This window comes from Ictidomys tridecemlineatus, chromosome X, assembly GCF_052094955.1.
Source record: "Ictidomys tridecemlineatus isolate mIctTri1 chromosome X, mIctTri1.hap1, whole genome shotgun sequence".
Classification (NCBI taxonomy): domain Eukaryota; kingdom Metazoa; phylum Chordata; class Mammalia; order Rodentia; family Sciuridae; genus Ictidomys; species Ictidomys tridecemlineatus.
In genome coordinates, this window is record NC_135493.1 from 21424154 (window position 1) to 21440680 (window position 16527).

The 16527-nt window shown below is 49.5% G+C and overlaps 1 protein-coding gene across 6 annotated transcripts in view; it reads left to right on the forward strand.

The window, feature by feature from the left end:
- Elf4 (E74 like ETS transcription factor 4) overlaps positions 1 to 16527 on the forward strand; it is a 41510-nt gene that overhangs the window by 20007 nt on the left and 4976 nt on the right. For 2 of the 6 annotated variants that reach the window (XM_078034285.1, XM_021722359.3), the window contains exons 2-8: positions 6642 to 6919; positions 11314 to 11485; positions 11854 to 11946; positions 13343 to 13525; positions 14511 to 14594; positions 14686 to 14878; positions 15505 to 15882. In XM_078034285.1, the coding sequence (XP_077890411.1) occupies positions 6848 to 6919; positions 11314 to 11485; positions 11854 to 11946; positions 13343 to 13525; positions 14511 to 14594; positions 14686 to 14878; positions 15505 to 15882 (1175 nt within the window). In that variant the 5' untranslated portion in view covers positions 6642 to 6847. Of the gene's footprint in view, positions 1 to 5121; positions 5258 to 5481; positions 5578 to 6641; positions 6920 to 11313; positions 11486 to 11853; positions 11947 to 13342; positions 13526 to 14510; positions 14595 to 14685; positions 14879 to 15504; positions 15883 to 16527 lie in introns of those variants that run through there. The other 4 variants (XM_040285298.2, XM_078034286.1, XM_078034287.1 and 1 more) reach the window with 4 other exon arrangements.

The window sequence follows — 16527 nt, forward strand, 5'->3', positions numbered from 1 at the left end:
ATTCACCTCCTGGGTTCCAATTGCCCCACCTGGTGTCTTTCCATCTCCTATACTCATAGACCCACTCTCATACCCAGATCAAATTGCTTTTTCTAAAGAATTGGTTTTGGCCTGGCATGGTAACACATGCTTGTAATCCTAGCAGCTCAGGAGGCTGAAGCAGGAATAACACTAGTTCAAAGTCAGCCTCAGCAACTTAGCAAGGCCTATCTTACTTAGTGTAAGATACTGTCTTGAAATACAATAGAAGGGCTCGGGTTGTGGCTCAGTGGTAGAGCACTTGCCTTGCATGTGTGAGGCCCTGGGTTCAATCCTCAGCACCACATGAAAATAAATAAAATAAAGGTATTGTGTCCATCTACAACTAAATAAAAATAATTAAAAAAGAATTGCCCTTCCCTTGCTTAAGAATCAGCAGTAGGGCTGGGGATGTGGCTCAGGCGGTAGAGCACTCGCCTGGCATGCGTGTGGCCCATGTTCGATCCTCAGCACCACATACAAACAAAGATGTTGTGTCCACCGGGAACTAAAAAATAAATAAATATATATATATTTTTAAATTCTCTCTCTCTCTCTCTCTCTTTAAAAAAATAATTAAAAAAATCAGCAGTAATTTCTAGTTGCTCTCCAAATCAGGTACCATTTCTACTGTTTGATGGGTCTGGATCCTATTCACTTATTCAACTCCCCAACTAATCTTCTCTTCATATTCAAACTATTTTTCTTTCTCTACCATGCATTTTATTTCATTTCTCTCTCTCTCTCTCTCTCTCTCTCTCTCTCTCTCTCTCTCTCTCTCTCTCTCTCTCTCTTTGAAACAGCTTCTTCCATTGTTGTCCAGACTGGTTTTGAACTCTGGGCTCAAACAGTTCTCCTATCTCAGCCTCCCGAGTATTTACAGGCGCCTCACTGTACCATTCATTTTACAGCTATTGGTTCCTCAGCCTTAGTTTTATCCAACCATCTCCATTTGCTTTTCTTCCTCTTCATCTAAGTAAAGACCTGCTGAATACTAAATTAGCCGAGCAACCAAGGCCCCAAAGTCTCAAACCAGATCTGGAAATTGAAAAACATGTTCAGGATAAAACAGGGAGTTCTGTCTGCATTAACCCATCAGCTCTTCACAACAGCCCCTTGAGTTAGGTAGGTTATCCCCATTTTGCAAAGGAGAAAAGGACCTGACTGTCCCAAGGCAGAGCTGGCCCTTGTAGCCAGAAAGCCCATGCTCTTAGGGTCTGGTCTACAGGGACTTCCTGGGGCCCCTCCTAGGCTGTAGCTGGCAACCCATTGTACTGGGATTTAGTAGCTTGGCTTTGTCCCTTTTCTTGAAGTGCATTCTCCTATCATTGGCTCAGTGTCCCTCTGCTCTTCCTTGTCCCTGAAGCACAGAAGATGAGGATATGGTGGCTGGCAGGCACCTCCAGGGGGTGCTCATTTGGCTTTCTCAGGACTACTGAGGAAATAGTTTCCCTTTGTTAGTAACCCTCCCCCTCCCCTTCCTCTCCTATTAGGGCTTCTGTAGTGCTCTTCTTGCTACATAACCACAACCCAAAGGGCTGGGCGGGAGTGACATGGGTGGGGGAAGGGGGACAGGGGCAGAGCACTCTGTCCTGCATGGCCCCCAACCCACATGAGGAGTCAGCCCCTTCCCAGCTAACAACTATAACCCTCCAACTCCACCCTGTCTTTTTGGAGCCAAGGGGGACATGAGAGACTGTCATCACCCCAACACTCACCGTGTTTCTGGGAGGTCACCTAAAACCCCATCTTCGAATGAGCGCTTTTTAATTTTCAAAATTCTTTCCCACCATCCTCTCCATTCACTTGAGACTCTCTGGGGAGTACTGGCTAAGCCCTGATTACTCTCAGTTCTCGCTCCCCTGAGGGATGACAGAAGCCAGGGCCCAGAAAGGTGGCCACTTTTCCAGGGTCATAAAGCTTATAGGGATGCAGCCAGGAGAGTACTTGCCTCCTGTTCCCCTGTCTGAAGGTGCTACACACCCTGAGTGGCCATGGGTCTCCTGGAGAATGAGGAAAGAACATCATTTTGCCTGGGGCCTGCCATTTCCTCCTGGGCAGGTTGGGGCCTTGGAAGGCAAAACCAAGAGGAGAGCAGAGGAAGGGTGAAGGGGACAGGTGAGGATGAGCTCTGGGTCACCAGATGGTGAGGGCCCACCTCATTACTGGAGTTGTGACAAGCCTACGTTGGAATCAGTCAGTGGCAGAAGGGCAAAGAAGGAAACTGGGTTTTCTTGTAAATAAGCACAGAGAAACCCCAACCAACAGCGTTGCAAAACCTTTCTTTTTTTCCCTCCCTCTTCCTGATTTCATCTCAAATGGAGGGGGCAGTGAAAAGAAAGGAATCGAGGAGAAGGGACTGACAAAATAGCTGTGGCCCCCGCCCCTTAATTGGGCACTTGCTCAAGAAAGGAATTAGCTGGCTGGTTGGAGCCCAGTCCTAACTGGGCTAACATTGTGAGTTTGAGTCCTGTGGATAGCTTAATTCCACTCTGTGCAGGACTACAGACTGGATCTCTTGACTCTGGTCCTGTGGCTCTTAAATACACGCCACTGGTCACATGGTGCAGCAGGCACATTCACTGCTTGATGACTCTTAGCTGGAGGAGGGGCTGTTTTTAAGGAGAGGGTACAGCTGTTCCTGGGGTAGTTTCCATTTTGTTTGTGGTTGTGGGGGAGGGGTGTTGAGGGAGTGGGAAATGGCATGAAGGAAATTGTCACTTCCTTTCCAGAGAATTCCAGAAAGGTTTCATGGAGGACAAGGTATTTCAGGAGTGAGAGTTGGCTCAGAGGGGACAAGGGACTGGAGAGGAGAATTGTGCTCTGTGGCCCTGCTGACCATCTGGCCCCCATGTTTCCTGGCATGTGAGAAAATGCCACGGGTGTTACCAGCAATTCTGTGAGAGCCATTGGCTCAGCTCAACGGGTGTAGGTTTAAACTTACTCCATGGAGACTGTGGACGTGGCTTTCACATCAGGGCTGTTTCCTGTAGGGGAGGCCCAGATGGGTGGGCGCTGGACACTGCTTGATATGTTCCAGTGACAGCCCCAGGAAGGGTCTGTACCTCTGCAGGAGGCCCAGTTGTGGTGATGCAGAAGCAGCTCACACCACTTCTATTTTGCTTTGGTTTTGAAATGCAGTCAGAACCACAGAGAGCTAGAGGTGCATTTGCTGGCTGGGGACAGAGGGGTGCTCTGCCATTTGCTCTTTCCTGCACTGTACACTCAGCAGCCTCCAGGGGCCATATAGTCTCACAAAGACTTCACTTTCAGCCCCAATAGGTCAGACCATGGGGGTGGACTTTGAGTGGAGCCAGCTGTGAGCTGTGCAGTGGTGGGGCAGGGTGGCAGGGATTCACCACCAGTTACTAAGGGTTCCCTGGTACTTCAATTCCCTGTCTGTATATTCTCCGACCCCCACCCCCACCCCGCTGCTTGCCAGCAAAGCAGTGTCCAATGCTGTAGGTCACTGAAGCTCTATCCCAGGCACAGCGCTCTTGGAAGGACCCTGGAGAGAGGCGCCCCTGGTGTGGGCCTCTCCAGGCCTCCAGCAGGGCGGGCCTTCTGTGGTGGTGGCTTTTTTGGTTTCAGGTTCCTGGGAGAGGGAGGTTATTTTGAGGGACTGGGGGAGAGTAAGTGAACATGCAAATGTGCCTCTCTCCACCTCTCACTTTCAAATCCTCAAACATCTTTGAAGGGGGAGGGGGAAACATTCTGGACTGGAAGGTTCCATGGAGGGGGGCAGATTTCTTACCTTTGGCCAAGAGACTAGGACAGCTACTTTTCCCCCCTACACCCCTTGAACTTAGCCTCAGGCCCCGGGGCAGAATGAGACCCAAAGAATCCATCTCCCAAGACCTCACAACTGTGGGCTACTAGAACCTACACTAGTGAAACCCCAAATTTAGATACTTAAACATGGGCACACAAATAGTGCCACTGAAATCTCTTTTACTTCGAATCTCTCCTCTTTGTATTTGATGGCCAAGAGTTCCAGTCAATCTAGTGGCATGCCCTGGCTGTGCCACCCCCCCACCCCCTGACCCAGCAGAGTGGACCACTGTGGGGGACTTGCCCCAGGGATCCATGGGCCCCATACCTATTCTGAGGCTATTCTCTTGGGAAGCACAGAGTAACAGTGACCCTTCAGCCGGCAGAACCCCAGCCCTCCCCCGTCTTCACCACAACCTCTTTGAGCCAGCCATAGCCTGGGCTTCTCATTCTCACAAAGGTAGTTGAGGCCACTGGTCCCCAGAGGGGGAAGAACTGATGACTGAGCTTGCGGCTTTGCCGACCAGACCAGGGCAGCCCTTTGACTTACTGACAATCTCACGCACAAACCCCACACTTGGGACACACGCACACACCCTGCACATGTGTATACCTTCTGTGTGTTTGCACACCCACAGCAAGTACAGTAGTGCAGCCATGTAACAATGCAAACAAAATATACTAATATCACCTCGGGGTTTGCACATTTGTCCCATTCTCTTGTAAGACAAAAGTACATGGTACCTACAGGCCCTCCGTGTACACACAGTTATACACCACCCAGAAAACACCTCACAGATGCCAACTGGCCAGTCCCATTCATTCATCATTTCTTTCTTTTGTTCCCTCCCTCTTGTGTTCATTCCACAAACACGAACTGAGTGTCTACTCATTGCCAGGCACAGGGCAGGATGCTAAATTTTCCTCTATGACCAACAGGCAGCCACTGTCCAACGGGGGACGAAGGAAGGTGCATACGAGTTCCCTAGGCGATGAACACATGCAGTGAACTTGCAAAAGTGAAATTCTGGTCTGCGAAGAGAAGCCAGCAAGAAGCCAACCTGGAAGGAAGGGCCATAGCGGAATGACCTTGGGGGAGGGGCAGACAGGAGTTTCGTGTTTAGACAAAGTGGGATTAGGTGAAAGTGATCACCTTTCATTTGATTAGTATGAGAATGTTTCCTGGGGGCAGACAGACAGGCCTGTGGGAGGGTGGGGAGCTGCGGAATGCAGGCCTTGGGGCGCTTAGGCTAGGGGAGACAGACCTTCCAAGCATAAATGGCCCTGTGAGACCTTGCAGGATACTGGGAGACCTGGTCACATGCAAGGCCAGGTGGGAGTGGGGCAGGGTATGGGGGATGGAACCAAGACAAGACCCTTGTTTCCAGGTGCCTCCCCTGGGTCCTGCTGGGGATGGACCTCGAAGGCTCAATTTCTCATTCATCCAAAGGGAAACTCAGACTGACAGGTTGCAATGAGCTGAGTGACTTCTCGGGCTTTTTATTGGGGTGGGTGGAAAGGTGTGGGGGTGGGGAGAGGGCGGGGCCAGCCCTGTGGCCTAACAGAAAGGAAGTGGGAGAGGCCTGGGTGTCTCCTGTGAGGGAGAGCGGTCATCGGGGAGGTCACCCATGGTCCCCCTCCCTTTCCTCCCCCTTGCCCCTCTCTGAAGTTCCTCATTTCTTTCCAACACAGGACAAGGTTCTGCCACCCTGGTACTGCCCAGGGAGTGTCAAGGAGGTGGGATTAAGAGTGTCATTCTGACTATGGTGCACAGACACAATTCTTCAGGTGCTTATGGGTTAATCAGGCTGTTGGGGCACATCCACACAGTGAAAACATCACACACTCCAAATGAACCTGAAGGGCCAAAGACACAAAGACATACTCCTACCTGGACGGTACAGACGCCCCAGTGTTCTGGGGCAGAGAAGCAGCAGAGCAAGCTGTCAGGAGGGAGGTTGTAGGGGGTGGGGAGAGGGCTTTGGAAGGTGGCCATGGGTGTAACCCAGCGTGGAGGAGCTGCTAGGGTGCTGAAAGTGAGGAGTGGAGGCAGGGGAAGTGGCCCAGATGCCATGTGAGCATGGGGACATTCGGATGAGGAGAGATGTGTGTGGGCTGCAGCAGAGATTTCCTGGAAAAGGGGCCCTGAGCCGGCCCTGGAGGCTGGGGAAGGTTCTGCTGGCCCCTCCCCCCAGCCAGGACTCTCCTCACAAGTTCCCAGGGTGACAGTTCAGTCTTGAAACTGAAAGCAAAGCTGAACCAAGAACAAACCCACACACAGCACGGAGGCCACCCTCTCTGGCTGGTGGGGGAGGGGCAGAGATGCTGACAAGCACGCAAGGCATGTGGCCCACCTGTCCCTCTGTCTCCAGGCTCTGTAGACACAGCCAGGTCTGAGAGTCTTCTCCCTAAGAGCAGAGTCTGTCCACCCCTGGCCTTGACACCACAAAACCCCCGCACAGTGAGACATTTCTTCCTCTGTAGAATGCCTCTTGGAGCTAACTGGCCTGTACTCCCAAGGTAAACTGAGCCTCAGGAACACCCTGCAAGTTCCCATGTCCTGTCACACCCCCTCACAATTCTTTCCCAAACCAAGGGAGTTACAGGGATTCTTCACACTTCTGCCCCACTTAGAGGGACAGATGCTAGTGACCTTGACAGGCACTGAGGCTCAGCCGTTTCCTCTTCCCTCTTCTTTTCCCATTGCCTCCCCCTCTCTTTTAGCTGTCCCTCTCCTTGTGGCCTGTGCTGTGCTGGCACAGCAGGGACCCTCAGGTTGGCCAGCTGTCCCAACCACAGAGCTCAAGGCAGGTGACTTACTCAGAGTCTCCATCTCTCTCCCTTCTCCCTAGGTTGCCCCTGCAGTTGGCCCAGCCCAGCATGCAGCCTTGAGCTTGGCATAAGCCACCACTCACTCTGACTTTCTACGTGTCCTTCTTTGGCTCAGCGGAGACTCTCGCCTCAAGGTACCTGAACAGCATCTCTTTATCAAGAAAGTGCTGCAGCTACAGAGAGCCCGGGAAATCCCGCTGTCGGCTCTGCTCTGGGAGAAAACAGTATGGCTATTACCCTGCAACCCAGTGACCTGATCTTTGAGTTTGCAAGCAACGGGATGGATGATATCCACCAGGTATGACCCCAGAGAATAAAGCACAATCAGCCAAGGGAATGGACAGGAAGGCAGGCAGGTAGCCAGTGAGCCAGATCGAAAGTATCCATCAAGCACCTACTATGTTCGGGGCACTTGGCCTGCTTGCCAGTCAGCATGTGCACCAGATGTTCACTCACACAGCCAGTCAGTCATCCCTGGACAGTATTTAGGGATCTGGTTGCCCACATGGGGCTCATACAACCACCAAACCAGCCAAGCAGCTGCTAGGTCAATCAGCTGAGCTATCAGCCAGTCAGCAGCAGGGACTGAATGCATGAAGTGTATGCTGACAATCATGCGGGTTTGGGGCCACTACCTTTCACCTTCAGTGTCACAGCAAGGAAATAGCTAGGACAACCACAGAGTAAGAGGGGCCACTGCCAGCTGGAACTGCAGGGTGGAGTTCAAGTCCTGGCATCTCCAGACTCATGACTGCAACCCAGTTGATGGGCTCTCCATACCGTCTTCTCAGCCTCAACCTGAAGATTCAGAAAAACTGGAAATGTGTTCTTTTGGTGGAAGGAAGTTGGAAATAGGATAGGATAGGCACTCAGGTCCCTTGTGTTCCATACCTTGTGATGCACTGGGGCTAAGAGGGCACATTTTTCCATGCACTTGGATGTCCCCACTGGATGATATCCTGGAATTCTTATCAGTGCTCTCCCCATCTCCACCTTCCACACAGTGGAGAAAGAAGAGGTAGCCAGGGGGCTGGGGATGTGGCTCAAGCGGTAGCGCGCTCGCCTGGCATGCGTGCGGCCCGGGTTCGATCCTCAGCACCACATACCAACAAAGATGTTGTGTCTGCTGAGAACTAAAAAATAAATATTAAAAAAAAAAAGAAGAGGTAGCCAGGTATGGTAGTAGGAATGGAAGAGGGGGAATCAGGAACCCTAGGTTTTGATCCTAGTATGGTTACAGTGTCACCTGGCCAAGTCATGTCCCCTACCATGTCTGGCTGCCATCTCCCCTTCTTTGCCAAGAGGGTATCTAGCCGAATTATTTCTCAGGACACACCAGCTTAACTCTGATGCTCTATCCTAAATCCTTGCAAGGATGGAAAACCGTCCCATATCTGGCCGCCTACCAAAGGCTGCCCTCTAATGGGCATCGAGTGCATTGCACCTACAATCCCGTTCCTTCTTTTCCAAGGTTGTTCAATTTTATTGAACTCTGCTGTGCCTAGTCTTGTGGAAAGCATCAGATTAGAAAGGAAGAAATATCTGTCCTTAACTGGATTCTCCATGCTACTTCCCACCTTTCATCCCTTTCTAGTGTGCTTGGCAACTGTTTCTGTTCTTCACAGTGGTTATTCTGCCCTCCCAACCTCCACCCTCAGCAATCTCTCCAGTCCATAAAGAAGCCGAAAGCTAAGGATGCCTTTAAGTTCCCTCCCTTCTCACCTTTATCTAAAACTTTCCCATTCTTATTTCCTTCTCATTGACCTGGCAAAATGATGTATCCCTCTTCCTTCCCAGGGTAATGTCTACCCCTGTACCTTATCTGTACTTTCTTTATTCAAAACCTCAAACCATCAATCACTTTTCCTTTTCCTTATCCCCCACCCACTGTGCCCACCAGCCCTTCCTCTCCCACCTAGTCCCCACTTGTCTTTCCAACCTCCGAGATCCTCAGATCCTCTTCTTCAATTTGAACGTCTTCAGGTCTCCTCAACCCTAAAAGAAAACCTTTACTCCCTTCTAACCCCTTCCTTCAGAATACCACCGTCTTAGGTCCTTTCTCTCCCAGTCCCAAGATAGTCTCCACCCTCTGCTTTTACTTTCTTTATCACCCTTTCATTCTTCTTAGGAAACAATTTTGGTTGTGAAATGTATCATGAGTACAAAAGAGTGCATAAACCATAGATAGGCTATAAAATGAACACATATGTTCTCACTACCCAGGTTAAGAAATAAAGTATTACTCTTCTAGAAGCAGCTGATACCTAACACTTAGGAGAACTTACTCTGTACCAGGCCCTGTTCTGAGTGCTCTATGTATGCTGATCTATTTAAAAAACCCTAAGGTATCAATAACATGAGTATCCCAATTTTATAAATGAGGAAACTCACACACAGAAATGTTAGGCAACTTTCCCAAGGTCATACTGCCAGTAAGTACCAGAGCTGGTTTCAGACCTAAGTAGTCTGGATCTACATCAGCACAATCCAATACAATTTTCAAGAATGCTGAAATATTCTGTATTTGTGGTATCTAGTATAGGGTCACTAGTCACATGTGGCTATGGAACACTTGAAATGTGTCTAGAGCAGTTGAAGAAATGAATTTTTAATCTTTTCAAAATTTTCATTTACATTTAAAGTCCTCCTTGGCTAGTGGCTTTCATCTAGGACAGCAGAGCTCTAGACACTGTGGCCTTAGTCACTACACCTGATGCCTGCCTGAGTTCATCCTCATATCTTTTGTAACCTGTCCTGGGACACTCCCCTCCAGCACTGTTCTGAAACCACTCCAGCAAGGGAAACTGCCCAGAGGTCAAATCCAAAGATGGTTTATAAGTTTTCACTTTTCTGAATCTGCCAGAAATATTTGACAGAGGGAACCATTCCCATTCTTTTTTTAATGAAGCAAATTTTAATGTCTCATTGAAAGAAAATTTGAAAAATACAGAAAAGTAGAAATAAAAGGGAAAAACCACCCTAAGTCCCACAACCAAAATATAACTATTATTACCATTCTGGTGTATTTTCTCCATATAGAACTTTTTTTTTTAAAGAGAGAGAAGAGAGAGAGAGAATTTTTTAATGTTTATTTTTTTTAGTTCTCGGCGGACACAACATCTTTGTTTGTATATGGTGCTGAGGATCGAACCCGGGCCACACGCATGCCAGGCGAGCGTGCTACCGCTTGAGCCACATCCCCAGCCTGAGAACTTTTTTTTTTTTTTTGAGTGTGGTGCTGGGGATTGAACCCACATCCTGGGCCATGTGAGGCAAGTGCTTTACTCCTGAGCTAACTCCCCAGCCCACTATATAGATTTTTTTTTAAGAACAGGGCTCAGAATATAGCTCAGTGGTAGAGCTCTTGTCTAGCATGCCCAAGGCCCTGGCTTCCATCCCTAGCACCAAAAATAATGAACTAGACATAGTAGCACACACCTGAAATCCCAACAACTGGGGAAGCTGAGGCAGGAGCATCACAAGTTCAAGGCCAGCCTCAGCAACTTAGCAAGATGATGTCTTAAAATAAAAAAGTTAAAAGGGCTGGGAATATGGCTCAGTAGTTAGGCACCCCTTGGTTCTATCTCCAGTACCAAATTAAAAAAAAAAAAAAGGACTGGGAATGCATCTCAGTGGTAAAGTGCCCTGGGTTCAATCCCTATGGCAATAAATAAATAAATCCCAGTTGTTATCCTCCCTTTTTTCTTTGTCATACTGGGGATTGAACCCAGGATGCTTTACTGCCAAGCCACATCCCTGGCCCTTTTTAAAAAAATATTTTTTAGTTGCCAATGGACCTTTATTTTGTTTGTTTATATTGGTGCTGAGAATCAAACTCAGTGTCTCACACATGCTAGGCAAGCACTGTGCCACTGAGCCACGACCCCCAGCTCCCTTTTTATTATTATTTTTATTTTGAGACAGTGTCTCACTAAGTTGCTGAAGTTGACCTCAAACTTGCAATCCTCCAGCCTCAGCCTCCTGAGTCACTGAGATTACAGATGTAGGCCACTATGCCAGGCTCACCTGACTTTAGATTGAACCCCTCATCCCTGCTATCAACTAATCCTTTTCCACCAGCCTCAGAATGAGCCTAACCTTTTTTTTTTTCCTTTAGTACCAGGGATCAAACTCAGGGGTGCTTAACCACTAAGCAATATCCCCAGCCCTTTTTAAATATTTTATTTATAGAGACAGAGTCTCACTGAGTTGCTCAGGGCCTTACTAAGTTGCTGAGGCTGGCTTTTAACTTGCAATCTTCCTGCCTCAGCCTCCTGAGCTGCTGGGATTAAAGGCATTCAGCATAATGCCTGGTGAGCCTAACCCTTCTCATAGCCTGAACTCTAACTCCAGGCTGTGGATTAATCCAACCAGTTAAAACTGCTTTCTGGGACCAGGGCTATAGTTCAGTGGTAGAATCTGTGCTTAACATGAACAAGACCCTGGGTTTGGTCCTAGATACCAGGCACACACAAATACTTACCCTTGGTTGAATGTAGATGGTACCAAGCTAAGCCATCTGTATTAGTCAAGAACTCACAGCATCAACTAGGAGAATGGATCAAGAGCAATGTTATCCTCAGCCCCTGGTGGCTCCAAGAATTAGGAATTACACAGAAGGCCAAAATCTGATAGGGACGGCTTCCCAAAGAGGTAATTGGGCCTTGAAACAGATCCCTGTCTTCTTTACAGCTGGAAGACCCTTCAGTGTTCCCGGCTGTGATCGTGGAACAGGTACCCTACCCCGAATTACTGCACCTGTACTCAGGACTGGAGCTGGACGACGGTCACAATGGTGTCATAACAGATGGGACCTTGTGCATGACACAGGATCAGATCCTGGAGGGCAGTTTTTTGCTGGCAGGTCTGTTTCCTTTATGGGCAGGGAAGGTGTGGTGGAGAGAGGGGTTATCTCTTCAGGGAATAGCAGCCCACAAAGGCTGAACCCGAGAAGAATGGGCAAGGCCCCCAATGAAAGGGGGTGCCACTTCATAGAAAAGGAACCATCTTAATGCATTCACATACTGTAGATGAGATGGGACAAGGAGGAGTGGAGATTAGCTGAGGGGGTGGAGGATTAGGGCAGGAGGTAGACGGCTTCTTTCCCAGCTTTCCAGTAGGGTCCCTGTGACTCCTCTACTTACTACTCTGTTAACCTGGGCTGGCCCTGGTTCTAGCTGTATTGTGCCCTAAGAGAACTCTTCTCCCCCCTCCCATGGAACCTGGAATCAGATGACAATGAGGCCACTTCACATACCGTGTCAACCACTGAAGTCTTACTGAATGTGGAATCTCCTAATGATATCCTGGATGAGAAGCAGATCTGTAAGTTTGACCCCAGGGCCTTGACTCAAGGCAACACAGCTGCCTTTGAAAATGTTGCGTCCGCATAGTGGATTCCGAGGCACACGTGCAGGCAGGCCTAGGTGCCGACACCCCAACCCATGTGCATATGAACAGGCCTGAGCTGGGACTCGTAAGGCAGGGGTATGAGGGCACTGGAGACATGGAGAAAATGGCCAGGGTGACTTTTGAGTTTTTATCCAATATTTAAGTTGTGGTAAAATATGTATTAAATATACCATCTTACTCATTTTTAGTTTATAGTTCAGCAGTGTTAAATATATTCCCATTGTTGGGCAACCATCACTACCATCCATCTCCAGAACTCTTTGCATCTTGTAAACCTGAAACTCTATCCCCATTAAATGACTTCCATCCCCTAACCCCCATCCCCAACCCACAGCAACCACCGTTCTACTCTCTGGGTCTATGAATTTGACTACTCTCCATACCTCATTTAAGTAGAATCATACAGTATTGGTCTTTTTGACTCGTTTATTTCACTTAGCATAGTGTCCTCAAAGTCCATCCATGTTGCAGCCTTTTCAAGGCTGAACACTGTTGTCCAGGGGGTTTTGGGGCCCTTCTGTTCTCTTACTTGGCTCCCGGGAAGACTAAGAAACACAGGACCTAGCTTATTGAGAATTGTTGGAGGCTTGGTACATCTTCATCCCTCCCCTGTTAATGGAGGCTAGACCCTAAGAGGCCTCAGATGCTTGCTGATCCTCCCTGGCTCCCAGCCCTCCAGGAGGTTCCCAAGGCAGATTCCTCCCAGCACCTTCTCAGGCAAATGCCCTACTGCCACAGGAAGGTTCCCCCCTCAACTTCCCTTGCCCTAGGGGGTACTGTGATGCAGTGAGGGGAAGAAAAGCCCTGGATATGAAAGGTAAGAGATCTTATCTTGCCTCTTACTAATATTCAGCCAGGATACCAAGTGCCCACATGTACCATGCAGCAACTTGCTGTAACCTTGAGCACAATTTTGCCATCTTTGGATTGGTCTTCATTTCCTCATCAGGAAAGCAAAGGAATTGGGCTCACTGGTTTCTAAGGTCTCTTTGAGTTGTCAAATAAGTGAAAGATCAAATCAAGGGGGCCTGTTACCTTGGATGCTACCTGGAACTTTCCCACTGCTGGCAGTGGGCTATAAATGTTGCAGCTGTGATTGAGGCCAACTCATGCTCACAGCTCTGCAGATGTTTCTGCCCTTTGTGGTACAATACTCCCGAGGCATTTTCAGGTATGACCTATGTCTAGGGCTGTGGGGAACAGCACACCAACCCTCCCTCGGTGCCCTCAATTCTTGGTTCAGCAGTGCTGGGAGACCACTGTCCGGCCCTGCCTAGGCCCTGTCCACCTCAGGCCTTTCTTCTTGCAGTCAGCACCTCTGAAATGCTTACAGACTCAGACCCTGCTGCAGCCATCACTCTGCCCAACTACCTGTTTCCTGCCTCTGAGCCCGATGCCCTGAATGGGGCTGGTGACCAGGAAGATCATTCTCTGGAGGGAAGGGTCTCCAGAGAGGAAAGTTCTAAGAAGACTGGAAAATCAAAGAAAAGAAGTAAGGAGGGCTGGGGTTGTGGCTCAGCGGTAGAGCGCTTGCCTCACACGGGTGGGACCCTGGGTTCGATCCTCAGCGCCACATAAAAATAAATAAGTGAAATAAAGTTTTGTGTCCAACTACAACTAAAAAATAAATATTTTAAAAGAAGAAGAAGTAAGGATAGGAGGGGTGTATGTGTGTTCCCAGGGGGAGGGCAGTGGGGCCAGGGAAACTCTAAGGGCTGAATGAGCTGAGGCTCACAGATACATTAAGAGGACCTTTCTCTGGTCTGGCTGAGATGGATTAAAAGGCTTCCCTTCTGTAAACCTGGCCTCATTGGCGGGCCTACCTGAAGCCTGACAGTCCCCTGCTGCTTTTGTCTGCTGAGTATATGTGTAAACTCCCCAAATGCCATCAACCCCAGTGGGTTGAATCCTAGGCTGAGAGTTCAGACTCCAGGCCTGGACCCCTGGTCTGGCCTGGACCTCTGGGGCCTCTGCCTATAAAAAGTGAGTCATGCCATGTGCTTATCTCCCTTCTGCAGAGCTGATGAACCCCAGCCATATATGAGAGAGGACTTTGGGCTTTCCCAAGCCCTGGTGTTATTGATTTACTCAAGATGATGGCTGGCTTATACTGTCCGTCTTATATTGTCTTAGATTCACTGTCAACATGGCAACCAAAAAGCCTCAGCACCACACTGACCTGCATGACAGTGGCACTTGTGGGCTGTCTCTCCACTTCAAACATTAGGCCAGGCACACCCTGTTCTTATGAAGGTGCCTCATTTGCAAGCATTACATTTTCCTACATCCAGCCTTGTTACCAAGCTACCTTAGGGGACTGAAAATGAGGGTACAGATACTCACAGGCTATGGCTGTAGAGAATGATTGGCCTCCAGCCTCGGTGTCCTGGCTCCTCCTGGTTGGTCCTATCACACGCAACTTGGCCGGCTCACCATAGCCTTAGCCTCATCCTGTTCTTTCACCTTTCCTCTCACAGTCCGGAAGACAAAGGGCAACCGCAGTACCTCACCTGTCACTGACCCTAGCATCCCCATCCGGAAGAAATCAAAGGATGGCAAAGGTATGGCTGAGACTCAGGGGAGGTGGGAAGGGGGCCCCATAACCTGCTGCCAGAGAGCCTAAGCCGCCCCTCACTACCTACCCCTCTGCAGGCAGCACCATCTATCTGTGGGAGTTTCTCTTGGCACTTCTACAAGACCGAAACACCTGTCCCAAGTACATCAAGTGGACCCAGCGAGAGAAAGGCATCTTTAAGTTGGTGGACTCCAAAGCTGTGTCCAAGCTGTGGGGAAAGCAGAAAAACAAGCCTGACATGAACTATGAGACAATGGGGCGGGCCCTAAGGTAAAAGCTGCTGGGACACAGACTCCCTGCTCTAGAGGAGACACCAAGCTCTTCCCAAGGCATCTCTCCCACTTGAATGGAGGCCTGATCAATCCTTTAAGGAAACAGGTTTCATAAATCTCCCATTTGCTTGCCCCATGCCCCCTCTGGGAGGAAAAATCACCTTGTTGCATCTCTGTCCTGGAAGAATAGTGCTCCCACCCCTGCCAGCAATTCCAAGAAGGGATTTCTTCACATTCTGTAAGCCAGAGGCCCAGCGAGATGGCCTTGAGTTGCCCCAGAGTTAATGTCTCAGGCTAGGGGACTGCTGAGTCCCCTGCCCCCTATCTCCTCATTCATATTGCTATTCTTCATTCACTGCATGTTGTCAGCCATGAAACAGGCTGGGGTTGACACTGAAACATCCTTTTAGTACAACCTTTGAGTCCACAGAGGGAAACCTCAGAAATGTCATAAAAACCTTCTGTGTATCCCTTCCTGGCCCCTGAGTCCCCACCTGGCTCCCTGATCAACCTCAGCCTCATGCTTGCCCTGCCCTGGAGGGTGGTGTGTTGGAGACATGGAGAGCGAAGTTCTCCCCACTCAGTCCCTGCCTAACTCCCCACTCCCTGCCCATTGTCCCCCAGATATTACTACCAAAGAGGCATCCTGGCTAAAGTGGAAGGGCAGAGGCTGGTATACCAGTTTAAGGAGATGCCCAAGGATCTGGTGGTGATTGAAGACGAGGATGAGAAAAGTGAAGCTCCAGCAGCACCGCCACAGGCCTCCACTTCCTCGGCTTCCTCCACCAACACCACCCGGAGGGCCAGCTCCAGGGTCTCATCCAGAGCTGCCACCCAGGGCAAGGGCAGCCCTTCCTGGGAGAAGCCAAAGGTTCAGCATGTAGGTCTGCAGCCATCTGCGAGTCTGGAATTGGGACTGTCTCTAGACGAGGAGATCCCCACTACCTCCACCATGCTTGTCTCCTCACCAGAGAGCCAGACCAAGATCACCAAAGCCGTGAGGTGAGGGTGCCAAAGTAATTATGAGTCTTTCCATAGTCCCTTGTGTTGGGGGTCAGTTTTCAAATTCTTGCAAAGCTCTACGCTGTCTGTAGTCTTGTGGGATTCTCATAGAACCCCTGGGAAACCAGTGGAGCATGTCAAAAGGAAAGGTGACTTGCCCAAGGTCACGCACCACAAAAACCCCAAAGCAACACTTGACCTGGGGGACTTCTGCCAGTGGGGACTGTTCCTGTTATACCAGAGTGCACCCAAAAAAGCCATCAGGGGTTTCCACACCTGGGCCCATCCTGCCAAGCCTCTACTCATATGTAAGAAAACATTACAGACAGACCTGCTCTGCCTTCCAAGCCTCCCTAGAAAGCTCTCACTACTTCTTCTCCATGTCACTGGGACTCCAGTCTTCCCTGAAAAGGCTAGACTTTGAGTTATGTCTGCACCTCTTGCTACTTTGGTTTGGGTCCCTGGGATGCTCTTTCAAAAAAGGGAGGCAGGCCAGGAACCATGGTGCATGCCTGTAATCCCAGTGACTCAAGACGCTGAGACAGGATGATGCAAATTCAAAGCCAGCCTGGGCAACTTAGTGAGACCCTGTCTCAAATTTTTAAAAAGGGGGCTGGGTATGTAGCTCAGTGGTAGAGCACCCCT